This window comes from Solea senegalensis, linkage group LG14 (assembly GCF_019176455.1).
Source record: "Solea senegalensis isolate Sse05_10M linkage group LG14, IFAPA_SoseM_1, whole genome shotgun sequence".
NCBI lineage: Eukaryota > Metazoa > Chordata > Actinopteri > Pleuronectiformes > Soleidae > Solea > Solea senegalensis.
In genome coordinates this window covers 4,482,965-4,505,397 of record NC_058034.1, presented here as the reverse complement: position 1 = coordinate 4,505,397, position 22,433 = coordinate 4,482,965, and the positions used below count along the sequence as shown (strand labels likewise).

Genomic DNA, 22,433 nt, shown 5'->3' with positions numbered 1-22,433 from the left:
CAATTGAGACAAATTAACTTTTTGTTCCTCAGTTGCTTTGGAAACTGAAGGTCACTTCTTCACCGTGTTCTGCAGAGCAAGTATCAACCGATGGCCCTTTTGAGCTCATGAAAAAGGTACTTTTGGCTTCCCACGTGCAATTGGCCAGATCTCTTAACCTTTGACATGTTTTGGCTGGGACTGTCAATAAGCTCCAGCTGCCATTACAAGCAAATCCTGCACTATACTTGTCTAGTCAACTGTGGACTTGCCATTTATTTCTTCTCTATGGGATTTTTAAAAGCATAGAAAAAGTCTTTTTATCCAGTCTTTTTTTTCTTTTTACTCTTTCTTTTCTTCCAACCCCCATTTTTTGGACATTAGCCCATCGTCAGATCATTCAAGCCTTTTCTGACCTTGAAAAAAAGGCAGAAAGGACAGAGAGAGACACTCTCACGGGGTTCCCTTTTGTCAGACACATGGTATAGAGGAGGAGGAGGGAGTAAGTACAGGGTGAAGGTGCCGGTTATAAGACGGGGGGGCTGGGGGGTTTGGGTGATGGTGGGGTGGCCCTTACAAAGCCTGCTCCCTCCAACAAGTCTTTGTTACTCACCTGAGAGGTGAAGAGCTAGGCAAGATCTTATTAATGACCAAGCATTTTCAATGGGGCTCTACAAAGTGTGGCAAAATGGTTCTTTCCATCACAAATTTAAAGCAGAAAAGAATGAAAGACCGAGCAAAGAGAGAAGGGAAAGAGATTTTTTACTCCTGTCTTCTTTTTGTTCCTTTTTCCAGGTCTTTAATTTTTGGGTTGCCCCCTTGAACAGCCCTCCATGGCTCAGTGCTCGACCAGAGCAGAGCCTGGGAATTTCGGAGTTCCCGCTGTGCTCCTGCTCTTGATTGACATACCTTTTCAATTATTTCACAGTTTGCTTGCTTTTTAGATGAAGAGGGCCCTGTTGTTTTTTTTTTTCCTTCTGCCCTCCTTTTCAAAATACAAGCTTTTCATGTCAGGTCTGGGCTGCCGGGCCTAATGGCTGTGACCACCACCTTTGATCTGCCATGACCCCCTCGATGGGTCTGGTAGTGGGCGAAGCAGTCGTCTGTGTGCATCAGCACAGAAAAAGGCTGCATCACTCACTATTGCTTTAAACACCTTGAGAGATTATCATGAGAACAGGCTGTAGTGGAGGCCTTCCTGGGTGTTGTGATACGAACGGTAAAAATGCCAAACCGATAATAATAAGGATTTCTCAATGGAGGGAGGCTTTGCTCAGTTAATACCAGAGAGACCTGTCAACTATTTACATTTTCACCGATCAATATATTCAGTATTTATCTATGTCATTGTTTATTTGACAATCAGTAAGATGAGTATTTGCAAGAAAACAGCGGCGTTTCTCGCACTTTTTCAAATTGGGACCCACCTTTTAACAATCACGATCCAAATCACAATATAAATCATGATAAGAGGATACGTATGAGCAAATATTATTTTGAATAGGTAGGTGAACCCGCCATTTTCAAGGTGTTCGATTAATGAATCACAACTTCATCTTATGCATGTTATTTATCTCACTCATTGTCTACCGTTTTATCACGGGGGTCATGGGGGGGCCAGTGCCAATCCCACCTGACATGGGGCAAAATGCAGGGTCATCCTGGACAGGTTGCCAGTCCTTCACAGGACCAACACAGTACCCACACATACATGGGGAAAACATGCACCACCAAATTAAATGCTAACCATGGCCCTTGGTTATTTACCTCTGTTTTGCATCCTAAAATTTGTGACTGTGCTGACTGTACAAGTCGAGTGCACATGCTCCAGGTAGTAAAGTCTATTGGAATGGAGTGGATACAAATTATTGCCATTGTACAATTCATTGTACCCTCCACGTTCCTACTAAAAGCCTCAATAAACCATGTGTTTGATGAGTCATCTTACAGCCAATGGCAACCACTTTTGAACTTTTCAAAACAGACAAGCTGTCAATCTTAACAATACTTAACTAAGACTGTCCTACTGTAAAAAAAAAGAAAAAAGAAAAAATAGCCCAAAGGTCGTCGGTACAAGTGTCTCCGGCAGTTACGACAAATATGTGTCAGCAGTATATTGTAGTGCCTGGTTTGATCAACAAAAGACAGGACAAAACGTTTCTTCTCCTATTTGACATGAATATATCGATTTCTCGTTCTTACTCAATCCACAATCTTTTCCTAAATTTAACAAGTTTTTATTATTCTCTGAGCATAAATGTTATTATCGTAAAACTGATAATATACATGTAACCAGTAATGACACAGCAGTGCTACTTCAGTAGACAGCCTATTTGGTTACTAAGGTTGTTACTAAGGTTTTTTTTTTTTTGCATTTTCTTAAGTCTTAAGTCATGTGTGCACCTGACTGTAGCGTCATGAAATTCTTTTAGTAAACACAGTCTGAGAGTGTGTGCCATCATCTCCATTCGTCCACTTCATCATGTTGATATGGCAGAGACATGTAACTGAGACTGAGTTTGTGGAAGAAGACTGGGGAGCCAGTGAGGTGAAGCCCAGAGGGAAAACTAATGTGTTTTGGGCTGCACCTTTGAGCGTGACAAGAGGCAAAATAATAAAAGTCACATAGCATATTATGTGACCTTGTCTGTTTGAACCATACTGAGGCCACTAACAGATTCCTTTAATATCTACCAAAAGACTCCTGTTGGACAGTAATCACAACAATTTCATTTTTTTTAATATCCTATCTTCACTGCAAACTAAAATTTGACCCATAAATGGTGGAAACCCTAGAAAAGAATTCCAAGTAGTTCCTGTTTTGATGGCGTAGTGTGGTAATGCTCCAACACACTTTATTATTAAAGAGTGGATATTAAACAGAACCTTGACTACAAAATATTATATCAAATCATAATTGGAATGTGTTTTAGTAAAATTTGTATTTGTAATTTTAGTATATATTTACATATATACATATGTATATGTATATATATATATATATATGTGGTATATAATAGGGTTAAATTATTTATGGTGTATATATATATATATATATATATATACATATATACAGATTTAAATCCAGAGGCCAGGCCAGGCTTACCTGTAGTCTGAAAGTCATGATGAAATTCAAGCAGTGATTCATTTAATAGCCTATAAAATATCATGACACAGTCATAGGGCAGAGGACATTGTTTATGTCCTGGCAACAAACTGTCATTGTTTACTTCAGCATATAGTGGCTAATACAAATCCAACTGTCACTGAGAATCTCTGCTTTTGTTTCAGTGGCTCTGAGGACACATGAGGAGACCTTGACCTCCCCCTCAAATGTGAGCTCCCAGAACTATTAGATTCATGTATTTTTATTATACATTCAATATGAGTTTTAACCTGAGCTTGGTTCAGTGAAATGATTTTGGCAAAAATGCTCTGTGTAAATGGGAAAAAATCTTTATCATATCTGACAGAAGTTGGCTCATCTGCCCAATATTTGCCACACATGATACCCATTGATGGTCAGTGATGATCTCACTGCAGTGAGAGTAGCTAATATGAAAGCGGATCTTCTATCTGCTGTGGGATATGACAATTCTCCCAAGAAGGACAGAAATAATTTACAGGGAACATGGTATACTGGACCTTATTGTGTATTACAGTCAAATTCACTTAACAGTAACAGCTACCTTTCTATATATTTAATTAGTTCTGTTTACTGATGTGTCTCTTATAATAACAATAATATCTGTTTGCAAAGGTCCAATAAAGACACTCAGCCACTGATGGCATACAGACAAAAAAAAACACGACCCTGCAAGTTCAGAAGATTTATTTTTGTATACCTAAAATACATAATGCAAATCCGCCTTTAATGGTTTTGACCTATCTTTAACCATTTGTCAGAACGATATATTGCCATGATTAAACTTTTCAGCAAATCAGAGCTACATGTGAGCTCCACCTTTCTGAACCAATATGATCTTCCTCATAGCAGCATCATCGTTTCCATAAAAACACAACGCATCAACAAAACAAAACAAAACAGTGTTGCAGTGTTAAAACACACTGGATACCAGGATGACACTGCAACATCTGGGCTGGTCATGGTCTTAAACTGTACATTATTCCGCTCTCACTTACAATCAGTACGTTGACATGACATTAGAAAAAAAAAAACAGTGAGTCCTATACTATATATATGAAAATATACTTAATTTAATCTCTCAAAAGCAGACAAATAACACTTAAGTGGCACAGCTACGAACAGGAATCCTCCCCCTGGCTCTTAAAGTTGATAGGTTTAAAACTAAGCCTGAGAATAAAGAGGTTGTCATTGTGAATGGTCAAGAATCAATCACTTTTCTTTTCATATTGCCTTATAGTTAAACTTCACTGATATGCATTTAGCTTCGTATTACTAGAATAGGGGTAGTATTTTGTGTTACGTGCTCACCAATGACACTTGGTCCGAGCCTTGGTCCGAGGCTTGAACCTGCAACCCTAGTTCCACACTTTTTAGACCCTCTTGTAGGGTGAATTCAATTTATAATCAATTTGTAAGCAGTTGCATGTTTTTCTATGTACTTTATCATGTCTCAGGTTTACTGTATCGTCACTGTCATGGCTATTATCTTGTGGCAGTTGTGTAGCCTCCATTTTAGTGTCACTTTTAAACATTAGGTGCACTTCATTATTTGGCTAGAGAGTAGGGTTTGTCCCTGTAATTAATGTAAGAACACACTTGTTTGGTTAAAGTCCATAAGAAGACTGATGAAAAAAAGACATGCATTTTTGATTGAAAAGGCAGCACCTCCCTCCATTCTTACAATTGTGCCTGTCTTTCTCTCCCTCTGTCTCCTTCTGTCTTCCATCTGCTATCCTGCTTTCAACTACCTGTCCATCTGCCCCTCAATCTCCCTTCTTTGCTTTACCTCTTTTGTCTGTCTGTCTGTCTGTCTGTCTCCTACCTTGACTGGGGAGGTGTGACAGACATAACCAATAAAACTGGACTGATCACTTCTGTTGGGCAGTAACACTTTACACAGTAACTTCACCATTACTGAGAAAGTGATATAGTAGCGAGACTTGTATACCAAGTAATGAGTTATGTATAATTATATTACTTTAATTTAAATGAGTAACATGTAGTACATAACTTATACTTACTGAGTGACTTGCCCAACACTGCTAATCACACACACAATAACTGTCAGGTTTTTTTTTTAGAACAGAACAGAATCGGGTTAGACCAGTCAGCCATTTAATCAGGCTGATTTTTGCCATTTTGAAATAATCTGCATTGGCCAGTTTGCTTTCAAAACCTGATAAATGCATCTTTTTTTTCTCCATTTTATTTAATTTCAAGGTTTGTTTTTGTCTATTTTATATTTAGTTTGAACATTATTTATAGACCGTTCAATAAATGTTTATTTCAGTTAAGCAATATTGTGTCTCATTTGTTATTATTATTATTAAATTGTTCTATTTAACCATGCGGTAGAAAAAAATTCAAGGTGCCAAAGCCAAATATATCAGCCAAAATAAATAAATAAATTGCATCATATATTGGCAATTGAATGCCATGATTTCTGAAGATCAGCATCGGCCATAAATAATAACAAAAAAGAGCAAATAAAAGAACATATCAGTTGCCCTCTAGAACACAACTTAAGCAAATCTCCGAGGTAGCTTAAGTGACCAACCTGAGACCGATCCTCCACCACATGTTACTGAGTGCATCTCATCCAAGCCGACATGCAATGAGCTCGGGTCGTTTGGAAGTCTGAACACTGTTTCTCTTCCCAAGTTTAGCTCTGCATTCCTGGACAGTTAGGAATCTTTCAACTCAACTCGTGCTGGCTTTGATCAAGCAACATTTAAAAAGCACATTACAGTCACAGCAAAGGAAATAAGAAACAGGATTATTTTTTGTGACCCCTCCGCATTTTTTCTTTCATGCACACTTGGAACTTTTACAGATCTAAACATGCTGTCACTTTCTAAATCGCTCTGTGTGCTGTCATTTAAATATGATTGTATACAATGTCCTCCATGAGGGAGTGGAACACAGAGAGACTATGTGTGTGTGTGTGTTTCTGTCTGTTTTGGTGGTCCACCCTGTCAAAAAACAAGGACTTTGGATAGAAAGGACAAGAAGAAAGGAGAGAAAAGACTGGCAGAGGGCTGGTCTTCCCTGCCCACATATCACTTGCTGTTCCCACATTCCATTAAAATCTCTGGAGACAAGAGAATGAAGATGAGACTGATAAGATTGTTTTTGTCCTGTCTTTTTAATCTCTCTCTATAGTCAATAGCCAGGACTTTTTGTTCCGCAGTGATTTTATTATCATTATATTGATATTATGTCTATTATTAGTATTAGTAGCTGTAGTATTAATTATTATTATCAGCTACAGCCATAGTCAGGCAAGACAAACAGCAAACAGGGAGTTTAATTATTGAAACTGAAGGAAGTCTTCTTCTTTTTATTATAATTATTATTATTATTTTGTTATTATGATTTAGAAATATTGTAAATTGTTTTTCTGAGCCACTTCTTATCTGAGTTGTTGAAATCCTCTTCTTGGCCTGATCAGTCATTTCTTAAATAAACTTGCCTGAGCAAGAAAGGTGTCTGAAGCCTTTCCTATATTGTAATAAACACGAGCAACAATTTAATTCAGACGACATGAAATCATTCATTTCACTTCACAACAAGCTAAAGAGACATACACCATTGAAACGGAGACAATTGACAGGCATGTTTGACCAGATGCCTGAACCACCTCAGCCGACTCTTCTCGGTGCAGAACAGTGGCTCTCCTCCTGGATGTCCTAGCTCTGTCCTAGACCTGAGTCCAGCCATGTAGGAGACTCGTTTCAGCTACATGTATTAGCGATCTTGTTCTCTCAGTCTTAACCTACAGATCGTGACTATCATGAAGACTGAAACTCAACCGTTGAATTGAAAGCTTTGCCCTCTGGCTTAATTATCTGTTCCTCATACTAGATGGGTATAGTGTCCACATAACTGCACACCCCTCCTAATCCACCTGTTCACCTCATGAACAAAAAACTTGTGTCTCGTTCCCACCAATGGTACACTTGGATCTGGCTTGTGTTTCCACTGTGTGGTGTGTGGGCCAGATACGTATCTTCACACAGATTCATCAGCTACGTAAATAGCGTGACGTCATACAATGTAGCTCACTAAAAAAAATCGACAACAAAGAAGAACACAACACAGCAAACACGGGCAACAATGGAGGACATCCGGCATTCTGTGTCTTCTTGGCATGTGGATGTTCATCACAAGAAGAAGACAAAGCTTTAAGTGGAAGTAGAAAAACACGGCATTTTTTTTCCCCTATTGTTCCCCTTAAGTGTCAATTCTCTGTCGACTCTTCAGTGGACTACAGCATGTCCAGCTCCATACCACTGGGCTTGGTACCCTAAAACTGGAACAGTATGGCTTGAATATTTTAGTACCTTTCTCAATGTTTGGCAATGGAAACACAAATAATTGTTTGAACCGAACTGTACTGATACTTGAACTTGGGGCAGCAACTCCTTCCCAACCGCTTGTGGGCATTTCATCCTTTTCCAGTTGAGAATCATGGCCTCAGACTTAGACGTGCTGATCCGCATCCCAGCCGCTCCACACTTGGCAAACCATTTTAGTGCCAACCAGAGGTTACTATTCAACAATGCCAAGACGACCACGTCATCCACAAAAAGCACATACAGAATCATATGGCCCATCAAACCTGACACCATCCACCATTTGGCCTAGAAATAATAATAATAATCTTTCTAATTATTGAATGGAGAAAATGTCATCCATCAAGAGCTATACAGTACGTACCTTAGCACAAATTACAAAGGAATCTGGAAACAATTTTAAGTGCACTATGAGGTTGTGTTTGGTTTTCAGGCTATTCTGTCTGTCTGCCAGACTGAGTCACTAAGGGAGGTGTAAAGCAGAGAGAATGTATTTTTCTACAAGCCTGAGCCCTGTTTTTTTTTTTTTTTGGATCCTGTGAACAAGCCACATGGTGGTGATCTGCTGAAAGCTGACTCCCACACTCAGCCTCAGCCCCGGCCGCAAGGGGTGACATTCTCTTGCACACAATCCAGAGGCTGGTCCTCTTTCAGGACTTGCACTCGGCCCTGTTACCCCCACCCTTTCATGCGGTACTGCTGGGAGAAGCACTCCAGGGATTAGCCCAGTCAGGTCTTTCAAAGGCCATTAGAGCAAATTACAGGTATCCTGTTACCAGTGCGCTGGGACAGGCCAGGTGAGGGGCGCAGAGGCCAGGCAGGAGAGCAGGGGTCAGCTTGGGACAAAAAGACAAGGCCACCCTGGGCCCCACTCTATCGGAGTGTCTCCCTGGCTCCACAAACTGGTAGACCAGCCTCTATGAATGGTTCACTTGATGGGACCTCAGAGACATTGTCTCACCACCGTAACTTTAGCCTTTTTTTCTTAGTACACCCCCACACACAGGCCTCACCCTCCCTACCCTGGTTATTCTTGTAATTCGATTGATGTAGGCATGACATTGACCAGATAAATGATCACACAATCTTAACAGTGCTTAAATAATCATGATATGTCATCACAAATTAATGAAGCTTTTAAATTGAAATATTGGCTTTACTGATAACAATGTGCGGCCAGTATCTTCGGTTCAGTTCTGCAAAAATGCAGCGTCAATATTTAGGTTGCCAACAACATTGGAAATGCCAAATGTTACCAAATGTAAAAAGCCTCACTGACTTCTCAAAAATGTCTTGACCAGTGGAGGTGTGTAGTTGACACGAGAAAATTAACAGAAATGGCTCAGGCAGTTATACCTATTTACATTAACACAGTGTAGCATCATGCATAGGTGCAGGTCCATCCCTCTGTTGGAAACCTGGGCAACCACACTGTACAATGTTTTGAATTAGGATTACCGTAACGGTTCAAAATGCTAAAGATAGTTATACTTTTTTAATATATATATCCCTTTTTAAAAAATGTAGGTATGTGGCTGCCATGCATCACCTCTTGACTGTATACTGTGTCCAAATTGCTGCATGGGCCACACAAATTGCTCTATCCTCGGTCAGAGATCTAATTTAACTTACATTAACCATTTCTGCCACAGACTTAAATTTAAATTGTAATGGCAACCACACAACCATTAATGTGTGTTCTGTCAATGAATCACTATGCTGCAGGATTCATGAGTCTGATGCTGTTGATAAAGTCATGGAGATGGCCACAGGGAGTTCCGCATCCTGCCATTTTCTCTTGACTACACATGCACTCTTGTCCCACACAAAAATGCCTCATGGCCTGTTGTATGGACCACACAGTCACTCACACACACACACACACACACACATGCCTCACCCTATACCAACCGGTGGATGACAATCTAGTAGAGGACATGCGGAAGTGTTTCATTAGCCAATTACCGCTGGAAGATAAACCGCGTTCCCATAGTCCACAAGGCCGGGGGTCAAATGTGACCAATTACCCTCCATCCCCTCACAGGACAGATTAGCCTTACTGATTTATCCCCAGACGGACCGACCCAATATTTCAGAATCACCACCCACATCTGGATATATCTGTGCATGTGTGTATTTGAGTAATTCACAGTACAGTCAATTAAAAAGTTTTAACCATACCACTGAATGTGAATAGAAAGAAAAATGTCCTGTGAAAATCAACGGCAAAGGAGTCAATGGCTCTGTGTAAATTCAGTTTGACTCCCATTATCAACAGGTCAAAGACTGGAGCAGAACGGAATCAAAAACACACTCTCCACCAAACAGTAATCGGCATGTTCTATCAACATGCACGTCATGGTAGTTACACCGCTGAACACAAACTTCCTCGGACATGCTAAGTTGTGATTGTATGTAATGGAACATCAATCATTTCATTAAGGACCTCCAGGAAACTGAGTCAAAGTGCAACGACCCTATGCTGATCAAACCCTGAATTTACAAGCACGCTGGGGGCAAAGGTAACGCTACAGCACGATCTGAAGGAGCGGGAGGCTGAGGGATAACAGAGGTGAAAAAGGTTAATGAAGGTAGTGTGCAGCCGGCCTGCTCCTCTGAGTCTGTGTGGCACTGAGGGGCCGCAATCTAACAGACCAAGAGGCCTTTTTCTTTAATCAAGGAGGCAGAATGGGGAAGGCAAACTGCCTTCAAATCATCCATCACATCCGTAACAAGCAAATAGTGAGCTATCAAAGGCTTCACAGACAGTTACGAGCAGATCTTCCCACTGAGAGCTTTGTGACTCATGGCTCCTGCAGTTTCCTGCACTTTGTTACCGCGGGCGAGGCGGACGGCACGGTGGAATCCATTTTAGTCTGAGCTCATTCCCCCTCTGTGCCACTAAATTGCAATAGGATGGTGTGATGCATCTGTGACTGCTTTGGAAGGCTGTCCAGAACAAATTAAGTCACCAACCAATCAGCCCGTCGAAATGTTATCAGGAGAAAACAAAGGCTTTGTTTACATTTCTTTAACCTCTTCTTCATGGGGCTCAAAAATGACCCAGTTATTGCACAAGCCATCAGTCAGTTTATAGTACAGTAGACCTGTTCCTAGCCTAGAGTGAAAATAGATGTCAGATCTCAATGATAACAATGAAAAGCAAATATGGTGGTGCATGCATGCAACATGCATGTTTCACTTTGACTGCATAGATTTGTTGAGTGAACAATGGTTGTGAATGGTAAACTAAAAAGACTAAAAACAAATGTTGTAAGGCACATCAATATATCCACGTCCATACTGATCTTACCATTGTGACAACCGATGATGTCATTAGGGTAATTAACAGTAAGAATTAGAGACATCTAATGGCAGATTGCAACAAACAAGGAGTCCTCCTCTCGCAACACATCTTCCTAAGTGAAGCAGTGAACTGTGGCGGCCTTCACATAAACGGAAAGCATGTAATTGTTCTTCATTGCCATTGTAAGTTTCTGCTAAACACACTCTGGCTGGTTTGTCTGTTTAGGCTCCTGCAGAAACACAGTGGCAGAAGATAGTGGATCTTCTGGCCTAAAGTACATATATGCTTATTCTAAGCTACAGAATCTAAACATTGTTTTTATTTTAAAACAAATACGCAACATATGCAAACACAATACATTAAACACATAAGCCTTCCTAAATGTTCCACACCAGTCCTTTAAAAATGGACATGTAAAGATTGAAAGAGGAGGGCAATTACGGATTCACGTCATGTCATCTGACGAAGGACTGTATATCTAGTTGTATTGTGGGAAACAAAACAGGTGATTTTACATTTACAGCGACAGTTGAATGCAATATTTGCCTTGCCCTGATTGGCTAATGTGCATTCATTGTCTGTAATTGCATGAGTTAGTCAATCTTGTCCTTTCTGCAGCCATTTATAGACATTTGGTTTTTAAATATGTGGTCTTTGTTTGTAGTTTCACTGTGAAAACCAGAAAGTGTGTTTTTTAGAGTGTACTGCCAAGTTTAAGAGCGTGCATGCGTGGCTCAGGTGTGCAGCAAGTTTCCAGTGAGTGAACACGAGGACACAGAATATTCTCTGTGGCCTTAACTTGCCCCATATTTACATTATTAAAATGAGATGGGCTTACGTGAAGGTGACAGAAGGCACAAGAGCAAAATCAGGGCCATGTCAGAGCTGTCGCTTGCTCCACTGGTCAAAGGGCCTTGACCTCAATCCTATCCACTGCAGGGGAGGACCGGGGCGAAATGGAGACAGCAGAAGGGAAAGAGATGGTGATATATGTGTAACGAGGTGTGGAATAAAGAGCGAGATAATGAATGGGATAGAGAAGTAGGTACAGAAAGAGAGAAGTCGCTCCATCCAGAGTGAAAGTGTGTTCTGGTTTTTAGTGAAATTGTATTATTTTATCCACTTGCTGGTCAAGGATGACTAGATAAACCTTTTCTTTCAGGCCACTGGTAAAAAACCCTGCTAATATTTTATCTGCAATGGTGATGGATGAAATCACCATTCAGTCCTGGGGTCAAATGACTGCAGTAGTTATAAATGATACACGCAGTCACAAGCAGTGATCTAAAATTGTTCAAGTCAAACTTATAAAAGTGTAACTACCATAGAATGATCATAGTCTTCAAGATGCCCTGTGCTCCACGCTCTAATCTCCTTTTACATTTTCTCATTTTTGATGTGTCCAGTATCAAAAAACTGCTATATGACACATCAATTTGGACTTGTATTTGTTATATAGGTTGTGTGTTTTTACGGAGAGCCAAAAACAATTTTACACATTGTGAGCAATAAAGCTCAACTAATCCAGAACTAACTTAACCCACCAATGACTCACCAGAAAAACACAAAAAACAGAAAACTTCTCTACTGGCAATTAAAATAAACATCTGCCTCTGCATTTAAGAACAGTATCTGTGTCAATGCTGAGATGATGGCATAACGTATGGGCTGTACTGCCTCCACACACAAATATCACTACAATGCTCTCCACTTGGGAAAAACACCCATGTAAAAGCACACATGCACACACACACACAGGTTTGTGTAGCTATTCTTCATAGTACACTGCAACTTCCATTAATTCTAACCCTTACCTTAACCTAAACACAACTCAAGCCCTAAACATAACCAGTTCCTCAGAAATGCCTTATAAGGACCAGGTTTTGGTCTCCACAAGGACTTACTGGTCCTGACAAGGTCAGCATTTGTGCTAGAAAAAGTCATGAAGAGGTAACAAATACAAGTACACACACACACAGAGAATGCATATGATATGAGAGCAAGGTAAGGTCTGGTTCATATTAGCCATTAGGGAATGGAAAAGCACATCTTTTTCAGTTTAGGGTCCACTTCATGCTCCCACAGTGGCACAGGTCTAAACACAGTCACATTCATTCTACGTGTACACACACTTTCAAAGAGTCCTGACACGATACTCACATCCTGCTCATGTTCGTTTAGCGAAATTACCTCAGAGATAAAACGCAGGTATGGGTGTATGTGTGTAATGCAGCGCAGAGAAAAGAGCTGTATATAGACTCAAACTGGTGGTATGCGTGGATCTGTACCGGAGTCACTGTTTTTAAGCCTCCCACATTTGCATTAATTATTCTACTTTCAGGAAATCTGCACAAGTTATTTAGTCCAGATAGCGACTTCCCTGCTTCAGAATTTGAAGCACATGCAGGCAAAGAACTTCAGCACTGAGGCTGTTAACCTAACAGAAGTTTTTTTTTTTCTTTCTGTCAAACATCACCACTAAATCCAAAATGTAATCCTAAGTGTAAGATTTGTATTTATTTTTTTAGCAAAAAAATTCAGATTAAAACAAGTAAATTTGACTGTTGCTGGATGTTCTGTCACTTTAGCAAAAACGCCACAATGAAAGCACGTTTGATGACCTGTACGAGTCTTTCTAACTGAGTTCTTTTAGACTGATTCAAGTCAGCGTCACTCTTGAGCTTCATATAATATATACATTCACCTGGACTTGTTTTTCATTCACCAAACTTGTGTAGAGTAAGAAAAGACGCCGAGTTCCAGAAAATGAAAGACGCTATATTCTATATCTATATCCACCATCTTACATCATGACCTGATCTCTCGTTTGTAGACTAGTCTGACATATGCTAATTTCTCTTGAACCATCTGATGCTGTTAATATTTTTAATCAATGTTTGGTCAGCTCACCACTTTGGTCCAGACTATGGTTCAACAACCTTAGGATAAACCTCCATGAAAGGGTAAATTAATATTCATAAACTTGGACTACGTCTATAGTACTATATTTTTGTTTTTCAACATTCATCTCTGTATCTGCAGTGAACTGCAGCCACACTAACACACCAGACATTGTATAATCACATGAATATTTAGGTGCGCTGAGCTTGTGTGAACAGGAATTAGATTTTCTCCTAATTTCTCCTAAAGTACAACTTAAGAGAACTATATAGGACAGATTACGAACATGCACGTACGTCACGTCCAGAGATGACGCTCAGTGTGATGTCGCTCTGTTTTCCTGTGAGATAGCACATGTTGATACGTTGCGTCTGTTACACATAGACAGAAGCTGTAAACTAAACTGTTTATGATTTGATTGCCTGACAGCAAGTCAATATTTAGTCCTTCAGAATGACAGGCAGGTTGTGGTGTGAGGGGTTTGAGGCGAAGTTTAAAATAAAAAGAGAGATTGAAGTCTATTGAAAGTCCACGGAGATCATTTGTGTTATTGTGGTTTATAAACTGGCAGATAAAAGGGTGGAGACCCCCAGATTTACTTGAATGTCACCTGAGAGACAAACTGAGACACCTGATTTTACTGCCTCTTATTGTTTCCTTTATGATTTGGATCAGCAGGGAAATCTGCCTCAAAGGCAACTGGTACATTCCTCTTATTATTGCTTCATAGTCCCAGGCTCCATGTGTGTTCAGGTTAAATTTGAACACCTTTAGACTCATGCAGCTGTTGTTAGAGAGCCGGTATTTAGGGATGCCAAGTTGTTTCTTTTTTTTCCCCCCAGTCTACAGCAGGGGATCTCTTTCAATTCCTTTATTCCTGGGCCAGTGGTTAAACGCCTTCCAAGACATGATGTCTGGCCCAGTACGAGCAGGGAGGTGAAAGGCTTTATTGGAAGCGTCGAAACAAAACCATTAATCTGTCTTGGTCTATCTGAGGTTGAGGCAAGACCTGTCTCCCCTGACTTAATGGGCTGATTATGTCAGTGCGTGTGTATGTGTGTGTGTGTGTGTGTGTGTGTGTGCACGAGCTGCCACCGCTCCTTGGTGAGTATTTCCTTTGGCAAATGATTTCAAACATGTGGTGCTGCATGAGTAAGACACGCTGTCCCGACTGTTCCCAACTGATCTAATTAATACTCATTTTACACCTTTCACAAAATTTACAGTATTAGGAGCACTAATGTGTTCTCAAACTCTTCACTCCCCTTTTATAAAACTTGCAGTTTGGCTGTGACCGTGTTCTACTATAATTAATCTGACTTATTATGACGTTGTAGAAAGAACCTAAATCATTGTGGGAGGAACTCATAGACTATGTTCCGATCTTGATCCCGATGCGTGGAGGCTGTCTGCACTGTTAATTGTAAGTGATCGTATTGGATTTGTGTGTCGTGTGTCCAACTAACCCGTCTGCATGGGTCGTTTTGTTAGCAATGCTCTCCGAACGATTGCCCTGTCAAGTTGTGGTGCCGAACAAGAAGAACTCAGCAATGAAGGAGACTGGTGCACAAATGTGGCAGAGTTCCATGCATTGCTATTATGACTAGCTTGAGAGGTGTGGTTTTTAAATCGCTGTTGTGTGTACTGTTGTGTGTTCTCAACAGCATTTTCTCAAATCTGATTCATTTCAAACCACATACATATTTTGGGAAAATCAGCAATTTTGCTCTCCAAATGTGGATTGCAAAAAATCGGACTTTCCTTAAACTCATACATCAGGTTTGCTGCATTATAATTAATCTGAATCAATGCATCTTTCTCCTGCTATTCGTTCCTACAACTGCTCCTGGACCCAGGTTGTGTGTTCACTGGTGTGTTAATCCATTAATTCATTTGTGTGTACAAATATAAAAAATATCATTCTAATTTTAACCTTAAAATCAGTATATTTCGCATTAATGTTCATAGTGAGCCAGTCATCCTTTATCAATGGCTATGTAATCCTGAGGCTTCTATGGAGCTCAGACATGACATGGGGGAAATAAACTCTATGTCGTGGCCACGAAATATTGCTTTCTGTTCATTGTTTTGATGGAAATGAGGTTAAAGTTTGTTGTCTACATCACTATGATTCAAAATATGTGTTTCAACAATGTTTAGTTTCAATGTTTTTGATCCCAGAATTTCTTATCTAGGAATATCTTTCTAACTTTACTGAACTTTGGTAATAATGATTCCTTGCAATGCCAGGATTTCGAGAATACCTTTGTAACTCACTCCCAACCTACAGGACAATCACACTAAATTGCCTTATATCTATTTCATGGCCATGAAATACTAATTTGTGTGCACAAATTGATATTTTGTGGCCACGAAACAGAGTTCTTCCCCCCATGTCACACCTGGGGCTCCGTACACTTCACCTTTGTATTCCCCTCACGTCCACTGAGCACCCAAAATATGATGTCAGAGTATGTAAACCTGCTGATGAACCCAGTTCGTCCCAGAGAGCCACGACAGACACACTACTTAACGTTGTTAGCTACTAATTGCTACATTTCTACTGCCTATTCATGATAGGATATCAAACTCTGGCGGTGAAGACCAGCAGGCTAATTAGGGTGACACTGACACTCTTGTCCTCTGATGTTCCCAGGACAGTAATGGTGATAGTGTGATTGATTTGCCATGCCTGTTTACCATGGATGCATGTGTCACTGGTGTTTTATGTCGCTTTCAGACGCTTACAACCAGCAACAGCTGGCAAATGGTCCATTTTCATGTGTCTCCCACAGGCTGAGGCCTTACACTGTCGTTATTTGGGGGAAATAATAAATGCATGATTCGTGGGATTTTACCCTCCCATTGGCATCTAAAATGTCCACGAATCCTCTCTCGGTTGAGACGACCCAGAGGAAACCTTACATAATGCCTAATGAGCAACGGGAAACGCTCCAGCACTCCTCTAGCCTTTAATTTCCACCTCAATACTGAGCAGAGCACACCCAAGCCCTTCTCCTAGCCTCATTAACATGTGTATTCTCCTGATTCAAAACACCAAAGCACTTCCTTCAGCCAGGTGCTTCCCTCTTTAGCCCCTCCAGCCGCGGCACTGTTGATCCTGTCACACATTCCCATCTGAGCCCTACCAAAAATGAGTCATGGTGATGATGTAGAAAGTCCCGGACAGAATAAATGGCCTTAGACATTTAAAATTGCAGACAGAACAGAACAGACATTTTGTAATGTCTGTTGTTTTGGCATGCGAATGCCATTATCAACAACACATCTGACCTCACACTTCATTAAAGCTATATGAACAGCTATTTCATTACACGAAGATTACATACCTGAACATGTAAATATTATGTGTGAATACGTCTAATATTTACAAAAGATTAAAAACTGTAAAACTGTTAGGGCCGTCACTTTTTCCAAATATCAAGTTCAAACAAATATTACGTGACACACTACTCCTTTAAATATATTACGATATTTACCCTGCTAGCATAAACAAATGTGACAACATTATTTATTACTATTACAATTAGTTGCACGTGGTTAATAACTCTGCTGCCGGTCCGTGCTTCCTCCACTGCCCCACACCTATGATGTAGAACTCAAAATACATCCTTGCTGCACTTTTAAAGCCTCGAGTTTTATGATTTAACCAGCACCATGATTGAGTCACCCTTGAGACAATCACACTTGAGTTCACTGACATGTGCTGTGCTTTATTCTTTTATTTTCCTCTAATTGGAAACATCATTTACAAATCCGACATCATGTGCTATTGAACACCTGAAACTAGTGACTGAGATTTTAACTCCTCCAGAAAACGTTTACTGATGTTACAAAAAAGTGAGTAGGATTTTCCCATAGACTTCCATACAAACTGAGTTGTTTTTGTAACCAGCCTGTGGTGGCTGTCGATCTATAAATGCAAGGAACGGCTGTTTGTCTGTCTTTTAATCGCCTGACCGTCCAACGGTCACTTGGCAGGATTCAAACGAGTGTGTGCAGTGCCGACTTTGGCATTGTTTGGATAAGAAATGCAAGGGAACGGGTACGGGTACTGCACTATGTCCACTTTTTTTCATTTTCAAGATCAAGTGCACCAGACACTGGACTCCCAATCACATCTCAGTGAGCCTGACTAATTGTTTTTTTTTTTCTAATGTCACGAGTTTCCCCTGTCCACAACAGAGTTTGAATAATTTCCACAACACATTTCAGTGGGTGGAAGGTTTTCTTCCCACTGGACCCATCCAAGTCAAATATACTTGTGAACTTGGAAAACTCTCACTTCAAACAGCAAAATGTAGCACCCCAAAGGAAGTTTGGTAAACACAGCATGCCTTGGCTGTGAACGCGGCATGGCTGTAGAGGCAGAATTAAGCTTGTGTAGTTGAGCAGTGATTTCTGCGATTATGTAGTGGACTGATGAGGTGACCTTATTTCCGAATGGCCAATTGGCTGTCACTACTTGGAGTCTGCACAAGCGTTTGATGCCCTAAGCCTCACACACCCAAACTTTTACAGGCTATCCTTGAAAATGAAAAATACCCACTAGAAAAATAATGCATAAATAATGCATAAAATGAATGCAGTGCAGTCGCCCAAAAATGGAAGACTTTGAACGACAAAGTGGAAAAAAACATAGAAATAAGGCTTTTAATTAAAGCCATAAGACACTCAGTCACCCTACACATATTACATGAATCTGACTTGAATGACACTGTGTTTATTTTCTGCTATATTCTACTCTTTACTCAGTTGTGTGGTTTGCTGGTGCACTTGATTGTGAAAAAGTCGCTGGGTGTGCCGGCACAGCTGTTGTGCTGTAGAAAAGTCTAATTAGCAGGCTATGACTGATGACCCAGGACAGGATATGATGCATACCTGCCTCCCGAGCTTTTGTAAACACTTGGTTGTGTTTTTCCTCTCGATCATTTTCTGCTTTGCCACAGGTCAAAAGGAAAACACGTCAAAGCCCTCTCCTTCTATCACTCAAACTACTGTACTTTGTCTCCTCTTGTGGACAGATCAAGTTATTTTTAGCAACTGTGCTGATTAAGTAGTTTATAATTACAATTATATGTGGCTCCAAAAAGGGAGTGTGTGGTTTCACAGGCTGTAGTCTATAACCGTGTCATTAATCTTATCTGATCCCTATCGCTCCGGTTTGATAAGCAAATGTTCAGCTGTAACACGTGCGTGCTTGATTCTGATTACACACACTTCAGGAACAGAAACCTGAAGCTCCTGTCTGTGTATATTTCTGCATGCTGTGACAAGGCAGGACATTTTTCTCAGAGCACTTTGGCGATGTACAGTAACTGATACACGTTTAGTCTGACCTCTGTTGCAACTGATAGTTTTAAATTTCATCACTTTAAACTCAATCTTTTATTTGTCCTTTTACGAGGACACGTAGGACACTTGCGATGACTCCTGCGTCATATTGATTTATCACATAAATCCTCATGTACTGGAATGCGAACGTGTGACAAAAACAAAAATACACTCATTTGTGTATGCTTTGCATTTTGTCTGCCTCTTTTCAACTCTGTCCAGCTTTCTCATCCCTCCCGTGTTTCTCCCTCAGCTGTTCCATGCCCCTGCTCCACTGGGATTGATACAAAATTTTCCACCCTCAATTAGCAGAGAGCCTGTTGACTAATTCCAACTGTTTTTGCACCTGAGAGGGAGTTGGGAGTTGGGGCTGGAAAAACTGAGAGGGGTGGAGGTGAAGGCCAAGGCCGGGGTGTAGCAGGCAGAGCTGTTGGGGTAATATACGCTGTGTCGACAAGAGTGTAAGGGCAACACAGAGGACAGAGGAGGGGGCAGCGTTCATGGAAGCTGAGTACAGTCCTGAGCTGACAACTGTGGACGTAATGTGTTTTTGCAAACACGCACATATGCATGTATTCCTGTTTAAATGTACATTATACTGCATGTTTTACAGCAGATGCAAAGGTTGTCTCAAATATTTATAGAACTTAAAAAAATAAATCTCTTGGGTTCTTTCTTGGGTCAGATGTTGCAGTCAAGTATCACTGCCACCGCTTGTTTCATTAAATATGTACAACTTCCTGTATGTCCTGTCACTTAAGCATTGCCACCATATCAGTATCATGTTATCGTCTGGGAATATGGTAGACATAACAGAAGCCTCACAAAGGAATACAGCAAGACTTGAAATTTAAATTGGATCAGTCTCGATTTAAGGTGTGACCACAGACCGATCACAAGATCCGTTTTGTTAAATTTGAGGAAAAGCTTACATGACCATTGGTTTGGCAGGACGCTTACCTCAGGGTGCTGGTACACACCCTTACTCTGTGTGAAAGAATTGTTCTTTCCACCAAAGGAAATGAGAGGATGATGGCCAAAGTGTATGAGGGCATACTAATTAAGGGGACTGCACTTTTTCTGAGAGCTACTGCAACCACCTAAGCGTAAATGACACGAGTGTGACAAGGAAAAGCACAAGCTTCACCATCACCAGACATCACTTTTGCCCCCACTTAAAGCCTTCTCATGTTTCCAATTTGCTACCAGTCTTCCTGCTCGACTTTTAAGGTGTCAAACTAAGCAACTTTTTCGAGTAATATTCTATTATAGTAGCTAACATACTGTGTAGTGCTGCAAATAATGTCTGAACTTTGACCAAATATAAACACAGTTTAAACAACTGCAAATTCTTATCTGTGTGTGTGTGTGTGTGGTTTTATCAGATACTAATCCTGACAGGTTAACAAATGTCATCCAGTCTGCAGCCTGGAGCTTACTGAGACTGCGGCATCAGACTGATTGGGCCGTCGACTGAACTCAACAGCTGCCTCTGCCCACAGTAGCTGTACGGAAAAATCTGACTCACCCACTCGTAAAAAAAAAATAAAAAATGACCAAACACATAAATATTACCGTCAAAGGCATAAATGTCTCTAAGGGCTTCCCAGTCAGTCAGACATGGAGTGACTAATGGAGAGGGATCATGGAGCGGAGTCGGTTCCTCTGACCAGGTCAAGAATCTAAAAGGGACCCATTGACACACCCAAGAGGCTTATAACCTATGTCAATCTCAATCTGTTGTGCTTTTAATGGTGCACTTCAGAAAATGTTGTCCTGTCTGAGCAGGTGCAAAAAGGGTCCCGCAGAGAAATCTGAAGAGGGACTTACAGCTGTGTGTACAATTGTCAGTGAAGTGAGCCCCAATGCTAAAACAAGTTACCTTTAAGAGCAGAGGCCAACTCACTACACTGGCCTGAAGTTACTATCTATGCACACACACACACATTTGTGTTTGCATTTGTAGGAATACCGTGTTTCCGTTCACACCTGCTACTCACAATTGATGCAACTCCATCACAGTTTTGACAAGTTAATCCCCAGGAAAACTCAAGCTTTTTTTTTCCAGCACCAGTTTGCAATGCCAACTGATGCTCAATGTCTTTCCTCAAGTCAGCTTTTCTTGTAAACGCAGTGCCGACTGTCCCATGAGGAGACCTAAATCCACACTGGTGTATTCCCTTCTTACCTAGCAACGCGTCGCCCGTGCTCTAAACACAACACAAATAGCTCAGCAGTGATACAACCTTAGGATATCCCTATGAACTTTAAAAGTGTTATAAAAGTGAACAGATAAGAAAGCACGGCCATAACAATAAAAGTGAGAATGTCACAGAGTATCTCTGACATGTGACACACATCAATTGCACTCTGGCTGTGCCAGCTACTTACTGTCGACGTAGTTTTTCCGCCGAGTGCCATCCACCTTGCCCGTTTTGTCAATGCACAGGAAAAACTTGTTGGCAGAGTAAAGCCGCCGTAGTCGGACATCACCCTCTAGGTGATTATAACTGCGAGTGTGCCTTTCCAATGTCCACGAACAGTTGGTGACACTGGCGAGCACCTGAAGGGGTTCATGCCCTACGCCAGGAGGACAGGCCCCTGTGGTAGTGCCAGCGGTGACCAGGAGCACAGTGAAGCATGCCAGGCACAGGGAAGCTGCACTAGGCAGAGGGAGAAGTTGCCTGGCGGAGGCTGTAGCAGTGGTGGTGCCAAGGGCAGGTTCAGGACAGAGATGATCCACGGATGGCGTCCATCTGCACATGGTGGGTCAGACTCCCAAGGTGCACCTTGTGCAAGCTGTAGGCATGCTGATGATCAGGAGATGTCCCCGCGGAGAGATGACAGGAGGGTGGGAGTCCAGAAGAGAGAAGGGAGGGAAATCTCGCACTCACAGGAGATCCTCTGGATGTCAGCAATGACCGGTCTCCACTTTGGGCTGAGAGCAGGCCGGTCTACAGCAACACGCTTGTTACTCCGAGTGTCATCTTCAGTTCTGTTTGTCTGTTTGTCCACGTCTTTCATAAAGTCAATCCTCCTTTAGAAGTTCTTCTTTAATCCCACTTGTTCACTCTCAGTTTGTCTTCCTTCTTCTTTTTCCGGTCCACAGAGAAAAGTCCTAGGATGTGTGAGGGTTTGTGTGTATGGATGGAGTGTGTGTGTGTGTGTGTGTGTGTGCACCTTGCAAGCTATGTTCTTACCAGCTGGATAGTAATAAGGTGCCTGTCTGAGCTGCTGGCCCACGCCTGGGAGGGAGTTGAATGAGGTTTGGTGACTGACTCTATCAGTGTGTGTGTGTGTGTGTGTGTGTGTGTGAGAGGATGACACTAAAAGTAAGAGCGAGAGTATGGGAGGGATAGAGTGAGTGTGTGTTTGCGACAGAGAGGGA

The 22,433-nt window shown here is 41.2% G+C and overlaps 1 protein-coding gene across 1 annotated transcript in view; it reads right to left on the bottom strand.

The window, feature by feature from the left end:
* The window catches only part of fgf22 (fibroblast growth factor 22), a 30,383-nt gene extending 7,950 nt beyond the window's left edge, over positions 1–22,433 (bottom strand). The window contains exon 1 of the mRNA XM_044043485.1: positions 21,437–22,433. Within this exon, the coding sequence (XP_043899420.1) occupies positions 21,437–21,809 (373 nt within the window). The 5' untranslated portion in view covers positions 21,810–22,433. The remainder of the gene's footprint in view (positions 1–21,436) is intronic.